The sequence below is a fragment of the Oncorhynchus kisutch genome, linkage group LG22 (genome assembly GCF_002021735.2).
Source record: "Oncorhynchus kisutch isolate 150728-3 linkage group LG22, Okis_V2, whole genome shotgun sequence".
Lineage (NCBI taxonomy): Eukaryota > Metazoa > Chordata > Actinopteri > Salmoniformes > Salmonidae > Oncorhynchus > Oncorhynchus kisutch.
The window spans coordinates 5157375-5178179 of record NC_034195.2 but is presented as its reverse complement, the minus strand read 5'-3'; the positions used below and the strand labels follow the sequence as shown (position 1 = coordinate 5178179).

The following is a 20805-nucleotide window of genomic DNA, read 5'->3' as shown; positions in this document are numbered from 1 at the left end:
TTGTGCACAAAATGGGTTAATATTATTTTTGTGCATATGGAAAATGTCTGCCATCTTTTAGGGGACCAACATTTTACACGTTGCATTTATATTTTTGTTCAGTATAGACTGCCATGCACCGATTACCTCGGGGAACCTGCGTTAAATAAGAAAATGCCTCTGAAAAACTATTTTGAGCGCAATAATTGGCTTACACGTGCAACTACAAAACCTTAAAGTAACCAAAGCCGCCACACGAGAGCTCCTTTTTTGTTTCCAACTACGTGTAACTTTCATTCCGTCGGCAGACAAAAGTAGGCTACTCAGAAAACGTACTTCTTCTCCGTCAACTGAGTAGCCTAGCTGACAGCCCTCCCCTTTATTCGCCTCTTCGCCCTGGCGGTGATCATTGGATTTTGAGTGCCCTGGAGAACTCCACGAAGAGGGAATGAAATAGGACTTCATACCAGGATCATGGCGGCGCCGCTCGGGCGGGAGACCTTACCTGAGCACTGGTCCTACGGTGTCTGCGGAGATGGCAGGGTGTTTTTCGTTCAGTGAGTCGAATATGTGCTTTTTGCCGAGGCGAAATGTGGTCGTTCTTCTTTTTTTTGTTGGCTCTTTTTAAAGGAGAGTTCGATTGTCTAGTGTTTATTTCCTCTTAACAGGTGTTTTGTCTTTCTGGCAGCGATGAAACGAACACGACTGCTTGGCTCCATCCGAAAACGGGCGAACCTGTCAATTCCGGACACATGATACGGTCAGGTATGCTTGCACTCGTATCAGATTATTAATGCCGTTTTGGCCTACTTCACAGAAGAATGGGTTTGTTTTGTGCGTTATCGATATACCGGTAGCCTAATGATGCACGAAACTTTCAGGGAAGGTAACGCACATTTTTTAAATTCGCCCAATGCAGATTTACCTCGAGGATGGGAAGAGGGTTTCACGGACGAAGGGGCAAGCTACTTCATAAAGTAAGTCAAAGCAATTTAATTCGACTATATTATGTCGTGGCGAAGTACCTGAGCGCACTACTGCCGTTGAGGTTACTAGGGGAGCAAAAAATATGGCTCCTCTAGCCTACTGACACAGGTGTGTGTGTGTGTGTGTGGTGGGGGTGTTCATAGGTTAAAATACTTCAGTTACAGTTGGTTTACAACTAGCCCGATAATGGCCAAAAGGAACCTACTTACTCCTTAGTCCAGGGATCTTACATGTTCTGTTTATACGCGAATTGGCTCTGGAAGCCAAAACAGCCAAATCCTCTATCTAAACGTGAACTGATTCTCAATTGTGGTATGGTTCTAGAAACATAAATCCCTCTACTTTCATATCACGTCAAAAATAATGTCAAAAATGCTAAATACTTACTGTACCCAGTGGCGATTTTAGCATGTCAGTCTTGGTGGGGCAAAACCAAAAAATGTGGGATGCATTCCAGCAAAGCCACTACACAACACCAAACAATACATTAGTTGCACTATAACGATGACAAACGGTGCCCATAAACTGTTAGGGCCTACATAAAGCTGTCCCAACAGCAGAGCTGAGTCCCAACTCCTTACCACTGCTACACCTGTCTTTCAGCGGAGCCTTGTCTGGCAGCGAAACAGTTCATTCAGCCTCATTTACTGCCTTAAAAAAAATGCATACCTGATATGGCTGACTTGCTTAAACAAATGTAGTTTCTACTGACAATTGAGATGTACAAACTATGGCATAAGGGGACGACAAGTGGATAAGAGGCAATCTAATTAATGAGCAACCGATGACGGACGTAGTCAATATAACTATCTATTCAGCACTTTTTGAAATGTACAGTGACAGATGTCAGAACATGGGCCGTTCTTACAGTGTACTCCCTGTACACCAAGTCAGAACCGTAGGATAAATAAATGGGGCATATAAACAGACAATGAAAGCTCTTAACAATATTCAATGATTCCATTTCTCGAAAACATGCTATGGGCTATTTGTGCACCACCAAGTCAGAACAGCAGGTGAAATTAGGAGGTGAAAATAGACCAAATTATTAGGGTGGTACACTATTTGACGTGTTAAATAAGCTTTTCATTTGACATGTCAAATAACACAATTCTATTATAGAATGTTGTGTGTGTGCTGAATTTGCACGTGCAAGCCAAGCACCACAACTACTAACGTTATGTGTTTACAATACCGCGTTGGTGAAAATAGACTCAATTATTAGGGTGAGGCACATGGGCTACTAACTGCTTATTACACAACATACACTTAGTATTAATTTCTTAGCTCCAGTATACAATTCTCCCTGGCATACTACACCATTTATGCAGCAGCATACAAGACATTGTTGGACTCACCTTGTGAAGTTGGCGCAGCGGTCCTTTTGTAGGCACATTTTGTTAACAAAGTCTGGTATTTTCTGGATTTATGGTGGGAACGATGGGAGAAAAACCCCCACAGCCACTCCATTGAATAGCAGGCTAATGTTAGTGGTTTCTTTGCAGCTCTTAGCCACTGATTCCTTCCAAACTGATTCCTTCCAAACAACTAATTGTTGAATTTGCAATTTCCAACTTGTTGTGCAATGTTTATGTACAATGGCTGATGAGCACCGATACGTTTTATCTATAATTTCTCTTCATTATTTCTCTTCATATGACAAGGGTCAAAAAGGATTTGCCAGTAGATTGTCGACTTGATGACAACTGATGATGACAGCTGATGATGACTGCTAGCTAAGACTTTGAAAGTAAGATGTTGACATCAGTCCAATCAAAGCTACTGCAGATATGTGATTTGATGTCATTCTATCTGTGGCTAATAACCTTGAGCCTTCTTGGATGGGCTCTTCTAATATAACTCTACAGCAGAACCCAAGGGGCTAACAGTTTCGAGCTCTAACCATAGAATTGGGGATGACGTATTGTTCCATGAGTGAAAGAACTGAGCCAATCAGGGGCAACGCTCTGTATTTTTCGTCTGGCTAGCACCACCACCAAATAAAGCTCTGAGCTAGGCTGAAGCACCTGCATTTTGGAGCTGCTTTACTCAAGAAACAAAAAAAGAGACCATGTTAGTATGACTTAAAAAAGATGTCACCCCATGCTTCCTGATGCAGCTCCCATAAGTTGGATTGGCTTGATGGGCACTTCTTATGTATGGTGAAGTGGCTCCCACAACAGCTCAATAGGGTTGAGATCCGGTGACTGTCCTGGCCACTCCATTATAGACATAATACCAGCTGACTGCTTCTTCCCTAAATAGTTCCTGCATAGTTTGGAGCTGTGCTTTGAGTCATTGTCCTGTTGTAGGAGGAAATTGTCTCCAATTAAGCACCATCCACAGGGTATGGCATGGTGTTGCAAAATGGAGTGATAGCCTTCCTTCTTCAAGATCCCTTTTACCCTGTACAAATCTCCCACTTTACCACCACCAAAGCACCCCCAGACCATCACATTGCCTCCACCATGCTTGACAGATAGCATCAAGCAATCCTCTAGCATCCTTTCATTTTTTCTGTATCTCACGAATGTTCTTCTTTGTGATCCGAACACCTCAATCTTAGATTTGTCTGTCCATAACACTTGTTTCCAATCTTCCTCTGTCCAGTGTCTGTGTTCTTTTGCCCATCTTAATCGTTTCTTTTTATTGGCCAGTCTGAGATATGGCTTTTTCTTTTCAACTCTGCCTAGAAGGCCAGCATCCCAGAGTCGCCTCTTCACTGTTGACGTTGAGACTGGTGTTTTGTGGGTATTATTTAATGAAGCTGCCAGTTGAGGACTTGTGAGGCGTCTAATGTTTCTCAAACTAGACACTCTAATGTACTTGTCGTCTTGCCCAGTTGTGCAGTGGGGCCTCTCGCTCCTCTTTCTATTCTGGTTAGAGCCAGTTTGCGCTGCTCTGTGAAGGGAGTAGTCCACAGCGTTGTACCAGATATTCAGTTTCTTGGCATTTTCTCACATGGAATAGCCATCATTTCTCAGAGCAACAATAGACTGATGAGTTTCAGAAGAAAGGTCTTTGTTTCTGACCATTTTGAGCCTGTAATCAAACCCACAAATGCTGATGCTCCAGGTACTCAACTAGTCTAAAGAAGGCCAGTTTTATTGCTTCTTTAATCAGAACAACAGTTTTCAGCCGTGCTAACATAATTGCAAAAGGGTTTTCTAATGATCAATTAGCCTTTTTAAAATGATCAACTTGGATTAGCTAACAACATGCCATTGGAACACAGGAGTGATGGTTGCTGATAATGGGCCTATGTAGATATTCCATAAAAAAATCGGCCATTTCCAGCTACAATAGTCATTTACAACATTAACAATGTCTACACTTTATTTTCTGATCAATTTGATGTTATTTTAATGGACACAATTTGCTTTTCTTTCAAGAACATTTCTAAGTGACCCCAAACATTTGAAAGGTAGTGTGTGTGTGTGTGTGTGTGTCTGCCCCACCTGCCCTGAAGGACGGGTCGCCACTGACTGTACCTCTGTTTTAGCAGTTGCGCCCGACAATATTTTTCTGCCTTCCTACATCCAGGTGTTAAGGAGATGCAGCTAGCTAATTAGCACAGGTAGTCAGGTCTGTTTTCTGTAAACAAGCGCTGTACCGTGGCTGTGTGGGAACCCATAATCCTAACCCTATAAAGGTGTGTATCAATTGAACCTTAAAATAAAAGTGTATATATATATATATTTTTTTAAATTTAAATTCTTGCTGATATGAAAGATTAGGTCCTTATGCTTCCAAGACTGTACCGCAAGCGATGCATTTTAATGTTCAGACCTAGCGTCCCGGGGCTCTTAACAAACACCCCCCCCCCCGTACGGAAGACGCCTTCGTCCAATGACTCTTATGTATAATGTAATGGAACTGAGAGTCATGATCAAGGGCTAGCATATAACGCACCCTCTCTTGTTGACTTGCTTGCATATTGAACGGTTGTGGCTGTTGTTTGACTATTTGGAAAATTGGTTGTTCAATATCACAGCTACTGCTTTAGGCTGTGAAAAATGTTGCTCGTGTTTGACAGTCTGATTCGGGATGTTTTTGACATCTACGACACTTATGATCTTGACGTGAGGCTCTGTGTTATTGTGTACCTCTTCGCTATTAGATTCAGTAAGGTGTATTGGGCTACTGTCGATTTACACACGAGTTGAGATTTCACACGTTGATTTCCCCCAGTTTATCTTCTGCTGTCAAGTGTGACTCAATATATTGTGTTATTTCTTTGTGTTCCTTGGGACATTGCTTTAATGTGGAGTTTTCCTATGTGCTATGCTTTAGTGGTGTACAACTGTTATTGTAGGATTGTGAAGGCCCAGCACTCTTGATACCTATAAAGGGAGGTAATGTAAACAATATAGCACAGGAGAACGAGGGCACTTACATGCTATTTGCTAATTTCGGTGTAAAATGAAGTTCCTTTTCCAGTGTCTCGTGTCTGTCTCCACTCTAAAATGTGACCTTTTTATTTAACTAGGCAAGTCATTTTAAGAACAAATTCTTATTTACAATGACGGCCTACACCGGCCAAACCCGGGACGACGCTGGGCCAATTGTGCGCCGCCCTATGGGACTCCCAATCACGGCCGCTTGTGATTCAGCCTGGATTCAAACCAGTTTTTGAAAAATTGTAGTGCAGTGCCTTAGACCGCTGCGCCACTCGGGAGCCCCGAGCTCCTTGTCAGGAGTGCAGAGCATCACAACTGGGACCTGGCATTATGTCGTGTTATGATTCCAGATACCCCTACTGTGACATAGGGCCTGCTGCTCCACATTTCATATCTGTCTCAACTGTTACTCCTCCAGACTCTTATTTGCCTGGGCTTTGTGGTGAATAGTCCCGCTTACGCTCCAGGGGAGGGTCCACAGACCCATACGTCACATACACCCCCCTCCCTTTGGAAGTCAGGGGTGGGGTGGGGGGGTGTAGCTTGTTCGGGGCCCCTTCAGGAGTCCCTTGAGCCTGCTATCGTGCGTGTGCTGCAGTAGCAGAGCGGGATCAAATTCTAGGGATGAAAGAGGAAAACTAGGGGATAAACCCCTCGCAGGAATGTCAGAGGGATCTTAACTCCGGCTGTGCCTATTGGAGGAGGGATGGTTGGTACTGAGGAGTGGGGAGGGGGGATGCAGATGGCACAGCCAGGCGTGAGTAGCAGATGTCAGGGCCAATCTCTAATGAAAGATGCCACTTCTAGCCCCCCCCCCCCTAAACCCAAGTCCTCCTAGCCTCCTCCTTTAGCCTGTTAGCAGATCTGAAGACACTGGGTAGGTGTGAGCAAAATGGTAAGGGCTCCACTTAGACCTCCAAGGGGCTTTGGAGAGCTGTACAGGTCTTTCTACAAATAATTGGGCCGATCCCGTAGGATCGGTGGGATGGTTGTTTAACTGGGACGGTTGTAGCTAATGTGACTAGAATGACGTTGTAAGCAGTGGCGAGTTTAGCATGTAAATCTTGGTGGGGAAAAAATATAGAAAATGTGGGATGCATGCCAGCAAAGCCACTACACAACACTAAACAATACATGAATTGCACTATAACGGTGACAAACGGTGCCCACAAACTGTTAGGGCCTACATAAAGCTGTCCCAACAGCAGAGTCCCTACAACAGTCCCAACACCTTACCACTGCTACACCTGGCTATCAATAGAGCCTTGTCTGGCAGCGTAACAGTTCATTAAGCCTAATTTACTGCCTTTAAAAAAATCATAGCTGATATGGCTGACTTGCTTAAACAAATTTGGTTTCTACTGACAATTGAGATGTACAAACTATGGCATAAGGGAACGACAAGTGGATAAGAGGCAATCTGTAATTTTGATGAAGACAATAATGAGCGAGCGATGAGGGACGTCTTCAATAACTTTGTTCAGCACGTTTGAAATGTACAGCGACAGAATTCAGAACATGGGCCGTTCTTAAAGTGTTCTCTCTGTACACCAAGTCAGTACCGTAGGATAAATAAAGGGGGCATATAAGCAGACAATGAAAGCTCTTACAATGTTTGATTACATTCTCTAAAACAGGTTAGGCTTCATGTGCACCTTGAGCCTTCTTGGAAGGGCTATTCTAATGTAACTCTATGGCAGGACCCTAAGGGATTAAATGTTTGATGTCCTCCCTGACTAAGGACTTAGACTTTGCCTGTGATGTAGTGTCCCCATGAGTGACAGAACACTGAGCCAATCACGGCGCAATGCTCCTATTTTCTGCTGGCTTCCCCCACCACAGAAAGCACTGAAGTAGGCTGAAACACCTGCATTTTGGAGCTTACTCAATAAAGCAATAAAGAGACCATGATATATACAGTGGGGCAAAAAAGTATTTAGTCAGCCACCAATTGTGCAAGTTCTCCCACTTAAAAAGATGAGAGAGGCCTGTAATTTTCATCATAGGTACACTTCAACTATGGCAGACAAAATGAGAAAAAAAAAATCCAGAAAATCACATTGTAGGATTCTTAATGAATTTATTTAATTTGCAAATAAATTCATTAAAAATCTAGGACTACATTTTAGTATCCTTCTAATCAAAATGTAACTGAAAGTAATCAGATTACGTTACTGAGTTTGGGTAATTAGGACAGCTATTACAGTGAATAAATACAGTGCTATTGTTTGAGAAGAGTGCACAACAAAACTTTTATCACAGCAACTGGTTTGATTTCACCTCTGAAGTTAGATTACTGAATGCAAGTACATTATTTTTGATTTGTCATCCTGAGGGTCCCAGAGTTTGATAAAATACATTTTTATATTCAAATGTAGGAACTGGGTTCTACAGTTTGAACCCCTGCTGTCTCTGGCCCCACATCTACCCCGCCCGGTGGTCTAAATGTGTGAAGGTTAGTGTTTTTTTCTGTAGGGAAGCTAATTATCCATCATGTATGACATTTCTGGGAGTGTGTAAACTTAAATTGTCTATTACCATATCATTTTTGTATGTTCTCTATAGTTATGTACTTGAAACTGTATCAATTGACCAGTTCGGCACAAGAGTAGACTTGATAGGCGATATTGTGCAGTATTGCAATGCTTCACTGGATCAGTCTGAAACGTTGCACACACACTGCTGCCATCTCTTGGATTTCAATGTTATACAATTGTGGCATTTATTTAATTGTACATATAGGGCCTAATATAAACTCAGCAAATAAAGAACTGTCCTCTCACTGTCAACTGTGTATATTTTCAGCAAACTCAACATGTGTAAATATAACAAGATTCAACAACTGAGACACAAACTGAACAAGTTCCACTAACATGTGACTAACTGAAATGGAATAATGTGTCCCTGAACAAAGGGGGGGGGTCTAAAGTAACAGTCAGTATCTGGTGTGGCCACCAGCTGCATTAAGTACTGCAGGACATTTCCTCCTCATGGACTGCACCGGGTTTTCCAGTTCTTGCTGTGAGATGTTACCCCACTCTTCCACCAAGTACCTGCAAGTTCCCAGACATTTCAGGGGGGAATGGCCCTGATCTAATCCAACAGGTGCCAGACATCCAGGCTCTTCGCTGGCCATGGCAGAACACTGACACTGACATATGAGGAGGAGGATGTCTTCCCTGTAATGCAGTGTTGAGTTTGCCTGCAATGACAAGCTCAGTCTGATGATGCTGTGACACATCATCGGACGCGAGTGTACCATCCCAGACCATGACGGACCCTCCACCTCCAAATCGATCCCGCTCCAGAGTACAGGCCTCAGTGTAATGCTCATTCCTTCGACGATAAACGCAAATCTGACCATCACCCCTGGTGAGAGAGAACCGCAACTCGTCAGTGAAGAGCACTTTTTGCCAGTCTTGTCTGGTCCAGTGACTGTGGCTTTGTGCCCATAGGCAACATTGTTGCCTGTGATGTCTGGTGAGGACCTGCCTGACTCCAGGCCTACAAGCCCTCAGTCCAGCCTCTCTCAGCCTATTGCGGACAGTCTGAGCACTGATGGATGGATTGTGCGTTCCTGGTGTAACTTGGGAAGTTGTTGCCATCCTGTACCTGTCCCGCAGGTGTGATGTTCGGATGTACCGACCCTGTGCAGGTGTTGTTACACGTGGTCTGCCACTGCAAGGACGATCAGCTGTCTGTCCTGTCTCCCTGTAGTACTGTCTTAGGCGTCTCACAGTATGGACATTGCAATTCATTGCCCTGGCCACATCTGCAGTCCTCATGCCTCCTTGCAGCATGCCTAGAGCACGTTCACGCAGATGAGCAGGGACCCTGGGCATCTTGCTTTTGGTGTTTTTCAGAGTCAGTAGAAAGGCCTCTTTAGTGTCCTAAGTTTTCATAACTGTGACCTTAATTGCCTACCGTCTGTAAGCTGTTAGTGTCTTAACGACCGTTCCACGGGTGCATGTTCATTAATTATGTATGGTTAATTGAACAAGCATGGGAAACGGTGTTTAAACCCTTTACACTTTTTCTTGGAAAGACAGGGTCCTGAAAAAGGGACGTTTTTTTTTTGTTGTTGCTGAGTTTAGAACCCCCCCCCTCCCAAAAAGCTTGCAAAAATTGTAAAAGAAAAAGTAGGCCATTACCTCAAGTTTTTTTAAGGCCTAGATATTCAAATTGTTATTATATTCTAAAATATGTGAACATTGCCTGACTAAATAGATTGGATGGAGATGATTTCCATGTGGCTGACGCAGGTACACATAATGAAACCACAAATAGAGGTAGCATTAATCTCATTGTTGTTTTTCTAATGAAAAAACTAATGTCCTTTTTTAATGTAAGGATTTGTATGGAAAGCCAAGATGAAGCCAACATTCAATGTTGTCATCCTCACTGCAAATTCAATTGAGGTTTTTAGGTTTTTCTGTTAGGAGCATTAGATTTTTCAATTGCATTTGTGTGCCCATAAACGTTTTTCACCATGTAACAAGGAGACACACAAAGTTGCGTAGTTACACTGCATTTCTGACCGCTAGATCCAGGAGTCCTACAGGTTTAAATGTCTAATTTGACTGATGTAATGCTTAGTATGTGATATAACGACAACACTGCCATAAATGCAAGGACAGAAAAGTACTGTTTTATGTCGCAAGATTTTGGACAAATCTATCGAGACACCAACCAAAGGTTTTAAATCAACTCGTGAATGTTATTGAATATAGCTATTTTCCCCTTTTTATCTTTATATCAAACAATTGGCAGATTTGTTATCAATGACTTATCAACCGCTGTAACAAGTTGTCTAGTGTAGGAAATCGTCACCGGTACCCTAGCTTTATAGAAAGATCCATGTGAACGGTGTCACTTCAGAACGGTATATTTATGACGAAAAATTGCTCGATCAAACCCACTTGACCTAAAGCCGTCAGTAGCTCTGGGCGTTCAGGATGCAATATACAGCTCTTATGCATATAACGAATAACCACTGTAGCATCTGCACTGGGATTCGATAGCATGCTGCTGCCACCTGCAGCGCTAGAGCTGGGAACTGCCAGGGACCTCATGATACAATGTGTTATTTTCAAAGAAGCAACCCTAGCTTAACATCACACTTGGGTGGCTGGACTTGACATAGAAGATTACATGAAACATGGCTCTTTGTAACATTGTCTTAGATTGACTATTTTACATACTTTAAGACTTTTATATTCCTCGTATCAAAAACAAAGCAACATTTTTCTGTCGCTCTGGCCTTGACTGTGGAGAAAGCCACAGTGTCTTATGATTGCCTCCTGTGAGTTTGACCGGTCAGGCAAAGAGGAGGTGTGCTAAGCTCTTTACGGCTACGTCATGTATTGTAGACGTCTTGTGATATCAAACAGGCTAAAAACCATGTGGTAACACTTGTTGCAAAACATTTCGATTCTACGCTGTTATGACACAAACCCCCCCCCCACACACATAATGGCACGCGTCATACAACAGCACAGTATGTCCGGCAATGTTTTTTTCCCATCTTCCACCATTTTTTCTTTTTCTCCCCAGCTCTGCAACAATAACATTGGTGGTGGGGTGGTGGCGCTGTTTACGCCTTCTGCCGATTCCACCATTAGGTCAGTAGTCTAGTGGTAGCCTAATGCTAGCAATTTGAGTAAGATTGATTGATTGTTTTGTTTCAGTGTCCTATGGGCTTACCAATAACGACACCCTATGTAGTGCACTACTTTTGTCCAGGGCCCGTAGGGTTCTGGTCAAACGCAGTGCGCTTTATAGGGAATAGGTTGCCATTTGGCATGAATACCATGGCTAATTCAAAGAGCAGCATTTTTTGTGGCAGCCAAAGAAAGGGAGGTTAAGAGGAAGCTCTGTAAGCAATTGTTTAAAAAACAACAACTTTAGGCTCAAAACAGGCAAGCTGAGTTTGTTTGCTCGCTGTAATGCATTTTTGTTCGTTGGAAATGTCAAACCAAGAATGGTCTCCATGCATGGTTGTAGAATGCTTGTTTTAGTGGAACTTTCTTTTGCCAACTCTTCGTTGCAACTCAGTTATTTATATTTATTATCTTTCTGCTGTATACCATCTATCTGTCCATATATTGCCTGTCTGGTAGCTGGGCTATATGAATATATCTCTGGTAGTGTGAGTGATTAACCTGAGAGGAGTCACCGGTTAATCGTCTGTCTTACTCTATGAAAGAAACATCGGCCTTGGAGTCACAAATACTGTGTCATTGTTCAGTGTGACGAGCTGTGTATTTTTTGGAAGGAATGGTTTTTTGTATTCAGTTGCTGTCTGTACTGCACTCGGCAAAAGAAATCACACACCGCATGACTGTCTGGATTGGCACCAACTTGAGTAAAACTTGAATATTTCCATTTTCTGTTCAAAAAGAGAGTATGAACGAAGGGAGGGAGGCAAGGAGAGAAAGAGGGTTTGGGTGTCCTTGGAAAGAGGGATACTTTTTCTCTGAATCAGAGCTTCCCAGTGGGCTCGTTGTGCTGAGGCTGCTTGTTCTCGCCCCTCAAACACTCTCACACACACACACACACACACACACACACACACACACACACACACACACACACACACACACACACACACACACACACACATATATATATATATATATATATATATATATATATATATATAAGTGTGTGTGTGTGTGTGTGTGTATGTATGAACCCTTTGGAAATACCTGGATTTCTGCATAAATTGATCATAAAATTTGATCTGATCTTCATCTAAGTCACAACAATAGTACAAACAGTCTTAAACTAATAACACACAAACAATTATATGTTTTCATGTCTTTACTGAACACACTGTGTAAACATTCACAGTGCAGGGTGGGAAAAGTATGTGAACCCTTGGATTTAATAACTGGTTGACCCTCCTTTGGCAGCAATAACCTCAACCAAACGTTTTCTGTAGTTGCGGATCAGACCTGCGCAACGGTTGAGGAATTCTGTACCATTCCTCAGTTCAGCAATATTCTTGGGATGTCTGGTGTGACCTGCTCTCTTGAGGTCATGCCACAGCATCTCAATCGGGTTGAGGTCAGGACTGGGCCACTCCAGAAGGCGTATTTTCTTTGGTTGAAACCATTCTGTTGTTGATTTACTTCTGTGTTTTGGGTCGTTGTTCTGTTGCATCACCCAACTTCTGTTGAGCTTCAATTGGCGGACAGGTAGCTTAACATTCTCCTGCGAAATGTCTCGATAAACTTGAAATCATTTTCCCGTCGACGATAGCAAGCGGCACTGGCTCTGAGGCAGCAAAGCAGCCCCAAACCACGATGCTCAACATAGACAAGAAAAATACAATACTTTGTGTGTTATTAGTTTGAGCACACTGTTTGTCTATTTTTGTGACCTTAGATGAAGATCAGATCAAATTTGATGATCAATTGATGCAGAAATACAGGTAATTCCAAAGTGTTCACACACTTTTTCTTGCCACTGCAGTCAGTCTGGGATACAGGGAGTTTCTGCTGTGACTCAGCTAGGTATTTCCAAGGTTGAGGGGAGAGGGGGGACAGCTGTGCTCATAGCAGCCCAGTGGAGAGGAGGCTTGGTCAGGTCATAACCTCTACACCAGGGTTTCCAAAACTCTGTCCTGGGGCCCAACCTAGGGGCATGTTTTGGGTTTTTGCCCTAGCACTACACAGCAGATTCAAATAATCTATTCTTGCTAATGAGTTTATTTGAATCAGCTGTGTAGTGCTAGGGCAAAAACCAAAATGTGCACATAGGTGGGGCCCCAGGACCAAGTTTGGGAAACCTTGCTCTACACAACCTCTGCTGTCTGAAAAAGACAAGACTTCATAGTTTATATTTTATATTAAAAGGGTATTTGCATTAAAAGAGGGAGAATAACCAGGGGAATACCTGTTAAATGTTTCCTGTAACAAAGGGTCTGTCCCAAATGGTGCCCTATTCCCTATGTAGTGTACTACTTTCGACCTGAGGCCTATACGCCTCTGGTCAAAAGCAGTGCACTGTATAGGGTCACGGGTGCCATTTGGAACATTCAGTCCGGTGCATTTAGCTGGAACACGACTCAAGTGCTTTCCATGGCACTTCTTGAATAGAAAGAGGTTAGGGATCCGTGAGGTTGTGACACTGATGGAGCGTCATTGATCCCACATTGTCTATGGAGAGATGGGACGTAAGTGAACGAGAGGGGATTTTAAAAAAATGGAGGGAGAAAGAGAGCAAGCGAGAGAGAAGGCTGGATTTGAAGAGGAGTGGAGTGGGTAGGTGGAGGAGAGTTGAAGATTGCAGGTGCAAGGGGACCTGAGGAGGTAGTGTCTGTGTCCAAATACCCATACTAGCCTCATAAATAGTAAGCGGAGAACGTGTCTGAAATATAAAAAAACAAAGTGCTCAATGTGTCATCTGTGTGATCGCGTTGATTCCCGCCATTCCTTCGTCTTGGTACAGCGCGTCAATGTATCTGCTTCTCAGCTGTTTCAGACACGTGAGTCAGAAAAGACGACTGAATTTTACTAGATCAAACGGCGAAATGAGTTTTAAGTACGTGGTACGCTAGTATGGATATTCGGACACGGACAGTGAGAAAAGAGGAGGGGGAGAAGAGGGCAAGAGAGGAGGATAGATGAAAAGATCGGGAAGGAGAGAGGAGGGGGGTGAGTGACTCACTGTTTCTGTTGCCTGACTCACCGGGTCTGTGTTGTGGTGCTGAGCTCGGGGAGTTATTCAGCACTACTGGCATATTATGCGGTGGGTGGGTGTACGGGAAAACCATATCAGACAATCGAACCTCAAATCACAACCTGAAGGTACATGCTACTGTACTGTTTGCTGAAGCTCAAAGCTAAGATGAAAAGCATGCAGAGAGCGTCAAGCCAAATACCGGTACTGTAACGGAAGAGTGTCACGTTCCCAATGGACTACTGTACTATGTACTGAACTATTTACAGAAGGCCTTTCTGCATCTCTGTTTGTTGAAATGTGTTTGAAGTTCAGACCAAGTAATGAGACAATTGAAACATGATCCTGTCATGGTGTCATAGAAGCCTATTCTTCTTATATCCCAATAGTTGGATGGGTTTGCAACCCAAATGAAACCCTATTCCCTATATAGTGCACTACTATTGACTAGGGTTGTAGGGTAAAAGTAATGCAAAATATGGGGAATAGGGTGCAGTTTGGATAATGATAGCCCTAGATCCTAGCATTCATCAATGTTAGCAGATAGCAAAGCAACTGATTGATGTTCACCCGTTTCAGATAGAGAGCTGGACCGTGTGTATTGTAGGTATGTGCTTAAGATTTTTACACACACAGTTACCCAGGATTCTAGAATATCTTCGCTGGTTGAAAACAGTCTCTTGTCCTCGACTTGGTTGACAGTTCATGTGTGTGTGCGTTCGTTCGTTCAAGCTTGTGTGTCAGTATATCTCAGTGCATTCGGGACAGTATTCAGACCCCTTGACTTTTTCCACATTTTGTGACTTTACAACCTTATTTGAAAATTGATTAAATAGTTTTTTTTCCCCCTTCTCTCTCAACAATGTAGACACAATAACCCCTAATGACCAAGCAAAAACTAGTGTTTAGACATTTTTGCAAATGAAAAAAAAAAAAATTCACGTAAGTACTCAGTACTTTTGGCAGCGATTACAGCCTAGAGGGTTCTTGAGTATGACGCTACAAGCTTGGCACACCTGTATTTGGGGAGTTTCTCCCATTCTTCTCTGCAGATCCTCTCCAGCTCTGTCAGCTTGGATGGGAAGCGTCGCTGCGCAGCTATTTTCAGGTCTCCAGGTAAAACATGTTAATGTTTTTTTATTTGACCTTTTTATTTAACTAGGAAAGTCAGTTAAAACATTCTTATTTACAATGACGGCCTACACCGGAAAAAAACGGACGACGCTGGGCCAATTGCCGCCGCCCTATGGGACTCCCAATCACGTCCGTTTGTGATACAACCTGGATTCGAACCAGGATATCGGGAGTGACGCCTCAAGCACGGAGATGCAGTGCCTTAGACCGCTGTGCCACTCGGGACCCCCCCGATCGGGTTCAAGTCCGGGTTCTGGCAGGGCCTTTCAAGGACATTCTGAGACTTGTCCGGAAGCCACTCCTGCGTTGTCTTGGCTGTGTGTTTAAGGTTGTTGTCCTTTTGGAAGGCGAGCCTTCTCCCCAGTCTAAGGTCTTGAGCGCTCTAGAGCAGGTTTTCATCAAGGATCTCTCTGTACTTTGCTCCGTTCATCTTTTCTTCGATCCTGACTAGTCGCCCAGTCCCTGCCTCTGAAAAACATCCCCACAGCATGAGGCTGCGACCACCATGCTTCACCATAGGGATGGTGCCAGGTTTCCTCCAGACGTGACTCTTGACATTCAGGCCAAAGGGTTCAATCTTGGTTTCATCAGACCAGAGAATCTTGTTTCTCATGGTCTGAGAGTGTTTAGGTGCCTTTTGGCAAACTCGAAGCGAGCTGTCATGTGCATATTTACTGAGCAGTGGCTTCCGTCTGGCCACTCTACCATAAATACCTGATTGGTGGAGTGCTGCAGAGATGGTTGTCCTTCTGGAAGATTCTCCCATCTTCACAGAGGAACTCTGGAGCTCTGTCAGAGTGACCGTCGGGTTCTCGGTCACCTCCCTGACCAAGGCCGTTCTCCCCCGATTTCTCAGTTTGACCAGCCGGCCAGCTCTAGGAAGAGTCTTCGTGGTTCTGAACTTCTTCCATTTAAGAATGATGGAGGCCAATGTGTTCTTTGGGACCTACAATCCTTGACACAATCCTGTCTTATTTTTAAATACATTTTAGAATAATAATAGTAATAATAATAATAATATTTAACTTAACAAAATGTGGAAAAAGTCTAGGGGTCTGATTACTTTCCGAATGCACTGTATCTGGCGTGCGTGCGTAAGTGACTGTGTGCACAGGCCTGTGTGCCCCAGACCATGTGGTTCATGGTTCATGTGTATTTGAGTATCTGGTATAGAAGTCGATCGATTATGATTTTTCAACGGCAATTATTGGAGGACAAAAAAAGCTGATACCGATTTAATCTGTAAAAGTGTATGTATATATACTGAAGTATATTGAAGTACACTGCAAATCTACCAAGACCTGGCCGTCCCTCTAAACTTTCAGCTCATACAAGGAGAAGACTGATCAGAGATGCAGCCAAGAGGCCCATGATCACTCTGGATGAACTGCAGAGATCTACAGCTGAGGTGGGAGACTCTGTCCATAGGACAACAATCAGTCGTATATTGCACAAATCTGGCCTTTATGGAAGAGTGGCATGAAGAAAGACATTTCTTAAAGATATCCATAAAAAGTGTTGTTTAAAGTTTGCCACAAGCCACCTGGGAGACACACCAAACATGTGGAAGAAGGTGCTCTGGTCAGATGAAACCAAAATTGAACTTTTTGGCAACAATGCAAAATGTTATGTTTGGCGTAAAAGCAACACAGCTCATCACCCTGAACACACACCATCCCCACTGTGAAACATGGTGGTGGCAGCATCATGGTTTGGGCCTGCTTTTCTTCAGCAGGGACAGGGAAGATGGTTAAAATTGATGGGAAGATGGATGGAGCCAAATACAGGACCATTCTGGAAGGAAACCTGATGGAGACCTGAGAATGGGACGGAGATTTGTCTTCCAACAAGACAATGATCCAAAACATGAAGCAAAATCTACAATGGAATGGTTCAAAAATAAACATATCCAGGTGTTAGAATGGCCAAGTCAAAGTCCAGACCTGAATCCAATCGAGAATCTGTGGAAAGAACTGAAAACTGCTGTTCACAAATGCTCTCCATCCAACCTCACTGAGCTCGAGCTGTTTTGCAAGGAGGAATGGGAAAAAATGTCAGTCTCTCGATGTGCAAAACTGATAGACATACCCCAAGCGACTTACAGCTGTAATCGCAGCAAAAGGTGGCGCTACAAAGTATTAACTTAAGGGGGCTGAATAATTTTGCATGCCCAATTTTTCAGTTTTTGATTTGTTAAAAAAGTTTGAAATATCCAATAAATGTCGTTCCACTTCATGATTGTGTCCCACTTGTTGTTGATTCTTCACAAAAAAATACAGTTTTATATCTTTGTTTGAAGCCTGAAATGTGGCAAAAGGTCGCAAAGTTCAAGGGGGCCGAATACTTTCGCAAGGCACTGTATCACCTGGAAAACAAACGTTTATTCCGTTCCGTATTTTATCTAACGGGTGGCATCCATGAGTCTAAATATTCCTGTTACATTGCACAACCTTCAATGTTATGTCATAATTAAGTAAAATTCTGGCAAATTAGTTCGCAAAGAGCCAGGCGGCCCAAACTGTTGCATATACCCTGACTCTGAGTGCAATGAACGCAGGAGAAGTGACACAATTTCACCTGGTTAATATTGCCTGCTAACCTGGATTTCTTTTAGCTAAATACGCAGGTTTAAAAATCTATACTTCTGTGTATTGATTTTAAGAAAGGCATTGATGTTTATGGTTAAGTACACATTGGAGCAACGACAGTTGTTGATTGATTGGTTAGAGTGTTGGTCTAGTTAACTGTAAGGTTGCAAGATCGAATCCCCGAGCTGACAAGGTAAAAATCTGTCATTCTGCCTCGTTCCTAGGTCGTCATTGAAAATAAGAATGTGTTCTTAACTGACTTGCCTAGTTAAATAAAGGTGTAAAAAAAAAAAATATATCGGCACCCAAAAATACCGATTTCCGATTGTTATGAAAACTTGAAATCGGCCCTAATTAATTGGCCATTCCGATTAATCGGTCGACCTCTAATCTGGTATTATAAAACAAATCTGAGTATTTTCAAATACACAGTCCAAAACAAGTACTTTTACTTTTATTCCCCCCAGAAATGACAGGGAACTTGCAGGTAGGTGCCTTGGTGGAAGAGCGGGGTAGCATCTCACAGCAAGAACTGGCAAATCTGGTGCAGTCCACGAGGAGGAGATGCACTGCCATACTTAATGCAGCTGGTTGCCATATCAGATCCTGACTGTTAATTTTGATTTTGACCCGCCCCCCCCTTTGTTCAGGGACACAATTTTTAATTTCTGTTAGTCACATGTCTTTGGAACTTGTTCAGTTTATGTCTGTTGTTGAATCTTATGTTCATAGACATATTTACACATGTTCAGTTTGCTGAAAATAAATGCAGTTGACAGTGAGAGGCCATTTTCTTTTTTTGCTGAGTTTATATCTGAAAACTTTACAGTACCTGTCAAAAATTCAATGAGTGCAAAAGCTCTCATCAGGCAGGGTGGCTACCTTGAAGAACCTAAAACTAAAATATATTTTGATTTGTTTAACACTTTATTTGTTTACTACATGATTCTATATGTGTTATTTCATAGTTTTGATGTCTTCACTATTATTCTACAATGTAGAAAATTGTAAAAAAATAAATAAAGGGGAAAACCCCTGAATGAGAAGGTGTCCAAACTTTTGACTGGTACTGTACTAGCCTGGTAGTGCTGTCGTGACAACGGCCCTGGGTCCCTTGTGTCTCTGTGTGTGGTGTGAGAGGCGGCACAATGACGCTCTTGTTGCCTGCTGGGGTCTCTGGTAGCAGTGGTGGTGTTGTACACATGCATTTTGATGTTGTTTTGTTTGAGCCCTCAAACTCTCTGTGTGCAGTGCACTAATGATTAAAAACGCTTCTTTTAGAATGAGATCGGATTCTCCATACAGTACAAATCCTGACCCCTGAAAAAGTATGTTTGACTGGCGCCCGTAGAGCATTTCGTAAACTCGACTGCGAACTTAAAATGGAAGTCTTTCATCTTTAACGTTGTCCTGGGGCAAGTTGCCATTTTAATCTTGAATGTTTTTAAATACATCTGGACAAATCTTTTATCTCTTGGAGGATGGCTGTATACAGAATGTAATATATTTGAAAGAGAACTTGTTTTATCACCTCTGCTTGTTAATACACAAGTGTGTTGTTGACAGATGAGGCTAGTTTCGTTTGAGGTTTTTTAGTGAATATGAAATTACAGTGTAAAAATCCCCATTCGTCCGTTGTTTATAAATAAATGATCCTGCCAGGATTTGCTTCCTGCAACACATGGCCTTTATATCCTAATAATTAATGAGTACTCCATAGATGCTATGATGCGTGCGTGGTCTTCTGTCCTACTCTGCATGAAACTCTATTTGTGAAGGTAGAAGCCAAGACTTTGTTAGTACTGTACAATCATTTTTTCTAATTTCATCTTGCGAGCATTGTAAGGACACTGATTTCTTTAGGTTGAAATGGCACCCTATATAGTGAACTACTTTTGACCAGGACCCATAGGGTCTGATCAAATGTAGTGCACTATGTAAGGAATAGGGTGCCATTTGGGATGCAGCCTTAGAATGACTTATTTTAATTATTTGACTGACTGACAAGGTCTTGCGTGGGCAGAGGAAAGAGTGGACTACAATGTACATTTGAACAAAAATATAAACGCAACATGTGAAGTGTTGGTCCCATGTTTCATGAGCTGAAACGAAAGCTCCTTACACAGGAGCACCTTGTGCTGGGGACAAAAGGCCACTATAATGTGCAATTTTGTGTCAAAACACAATGCTACATCTTTCTCAAGTTTTGAGGGCGTGTGCAATTGGCATGCTGACAGCAGGAATGTCCACCAGAGCTGTTGCCAGAGAATGTAATGTTCATTTCTCTACCATAAGCCGCCTCCAAAATCGCTTTAGAGAATTTAGCAGTACGTGTGTGCGAGCAGTTTTCTGATGTCAACATTGTGAACAGAGTGCCCCATGGTGGCGGTGAGATTATGGTATGGGAAGGCATAAGCTATAAACTATTGCATTTTATTGATGGCAATTTGAATGCACAGAGATACCATGAAGAGATCCTGAGGCCCATTGTCATGCAATTGATCAGCTGCCATCACCTCATGTTTTGGCATGATAATGCATGTCGTAAGGATCTGTACACAATTTCCAGAAGCTGAATATGGCCCAGTTCTTCCAGGGCTTGCATACTCACCAGACATGTCACCCATTGAGCATGTTTGGGATGCTCTGGATAGACGTGTTTGACAGCGTGTTCCGGTTCCTGCCAATATCCAGCAACTTTGCACAGCCATTGAAGAGGAGTTGGACAACATTCCACAGGCCACAATCAACAGTATGTGAAGGTGTTGCGCTGCATGAGGCAAATAGTGGTCACACCAGATGCTGACTGGTTTTCTGATCCACGCCTCTACCTTTTTTCTTTTCTTAAGGTATGTTTGACCAACAGATGCATATCTTTACTCCCAGTCATGTGGAATCCATAGATTAGCGCCAAGTGAATTTATTTAAATTGACTGATTTCCTCAAATGAACTGCAACTCAGTAAAATCTTTGAAATTGTTGCATGTTGGGTTTTTAACATATTTTTGTTCAGAATAAATGTAATGTTAAAA

At 42.7% G+C, this 20805-nt stretch overlaps 1 protein-coding gene across 16 annotated transcripts in view; it reads left to right on the top strand.

The window, feature by feature from the left end:
- Positions 1-290: 290 nt before the first annotated feature.
- The window catches only part of LOC109867806 (pleckstrin homology domain-containing family A member 7), a 178055-nt gene continuing 157540 nt past the window's right edge, over positions 291-20805 (top strand). For 3 of the 16 annotated variants that reach the window (XM_031801656.1, XM_020457106.2, XM_031801668.1), the window contains exons 1-3: positions 299-536; positions 668-744; positions 899-956. In XM_031801656.1, the coding sequence (XP_031657516.1) occupies positions 454-536; positions 668-744; positions 899-956 (218 nt within the window). In that variant the 5' untranslated portion in view covers positions 299-453. Of the gene's footprint in view, positions 537-647; positions 745-898; positions 957-20805 lie in introns of all 16 variants that reach the window. The other 13 variants (XM_031801657.1, XM_031801654.1, XR_004204836.1 and 10 more) reach the window with 12 other exon arrangements.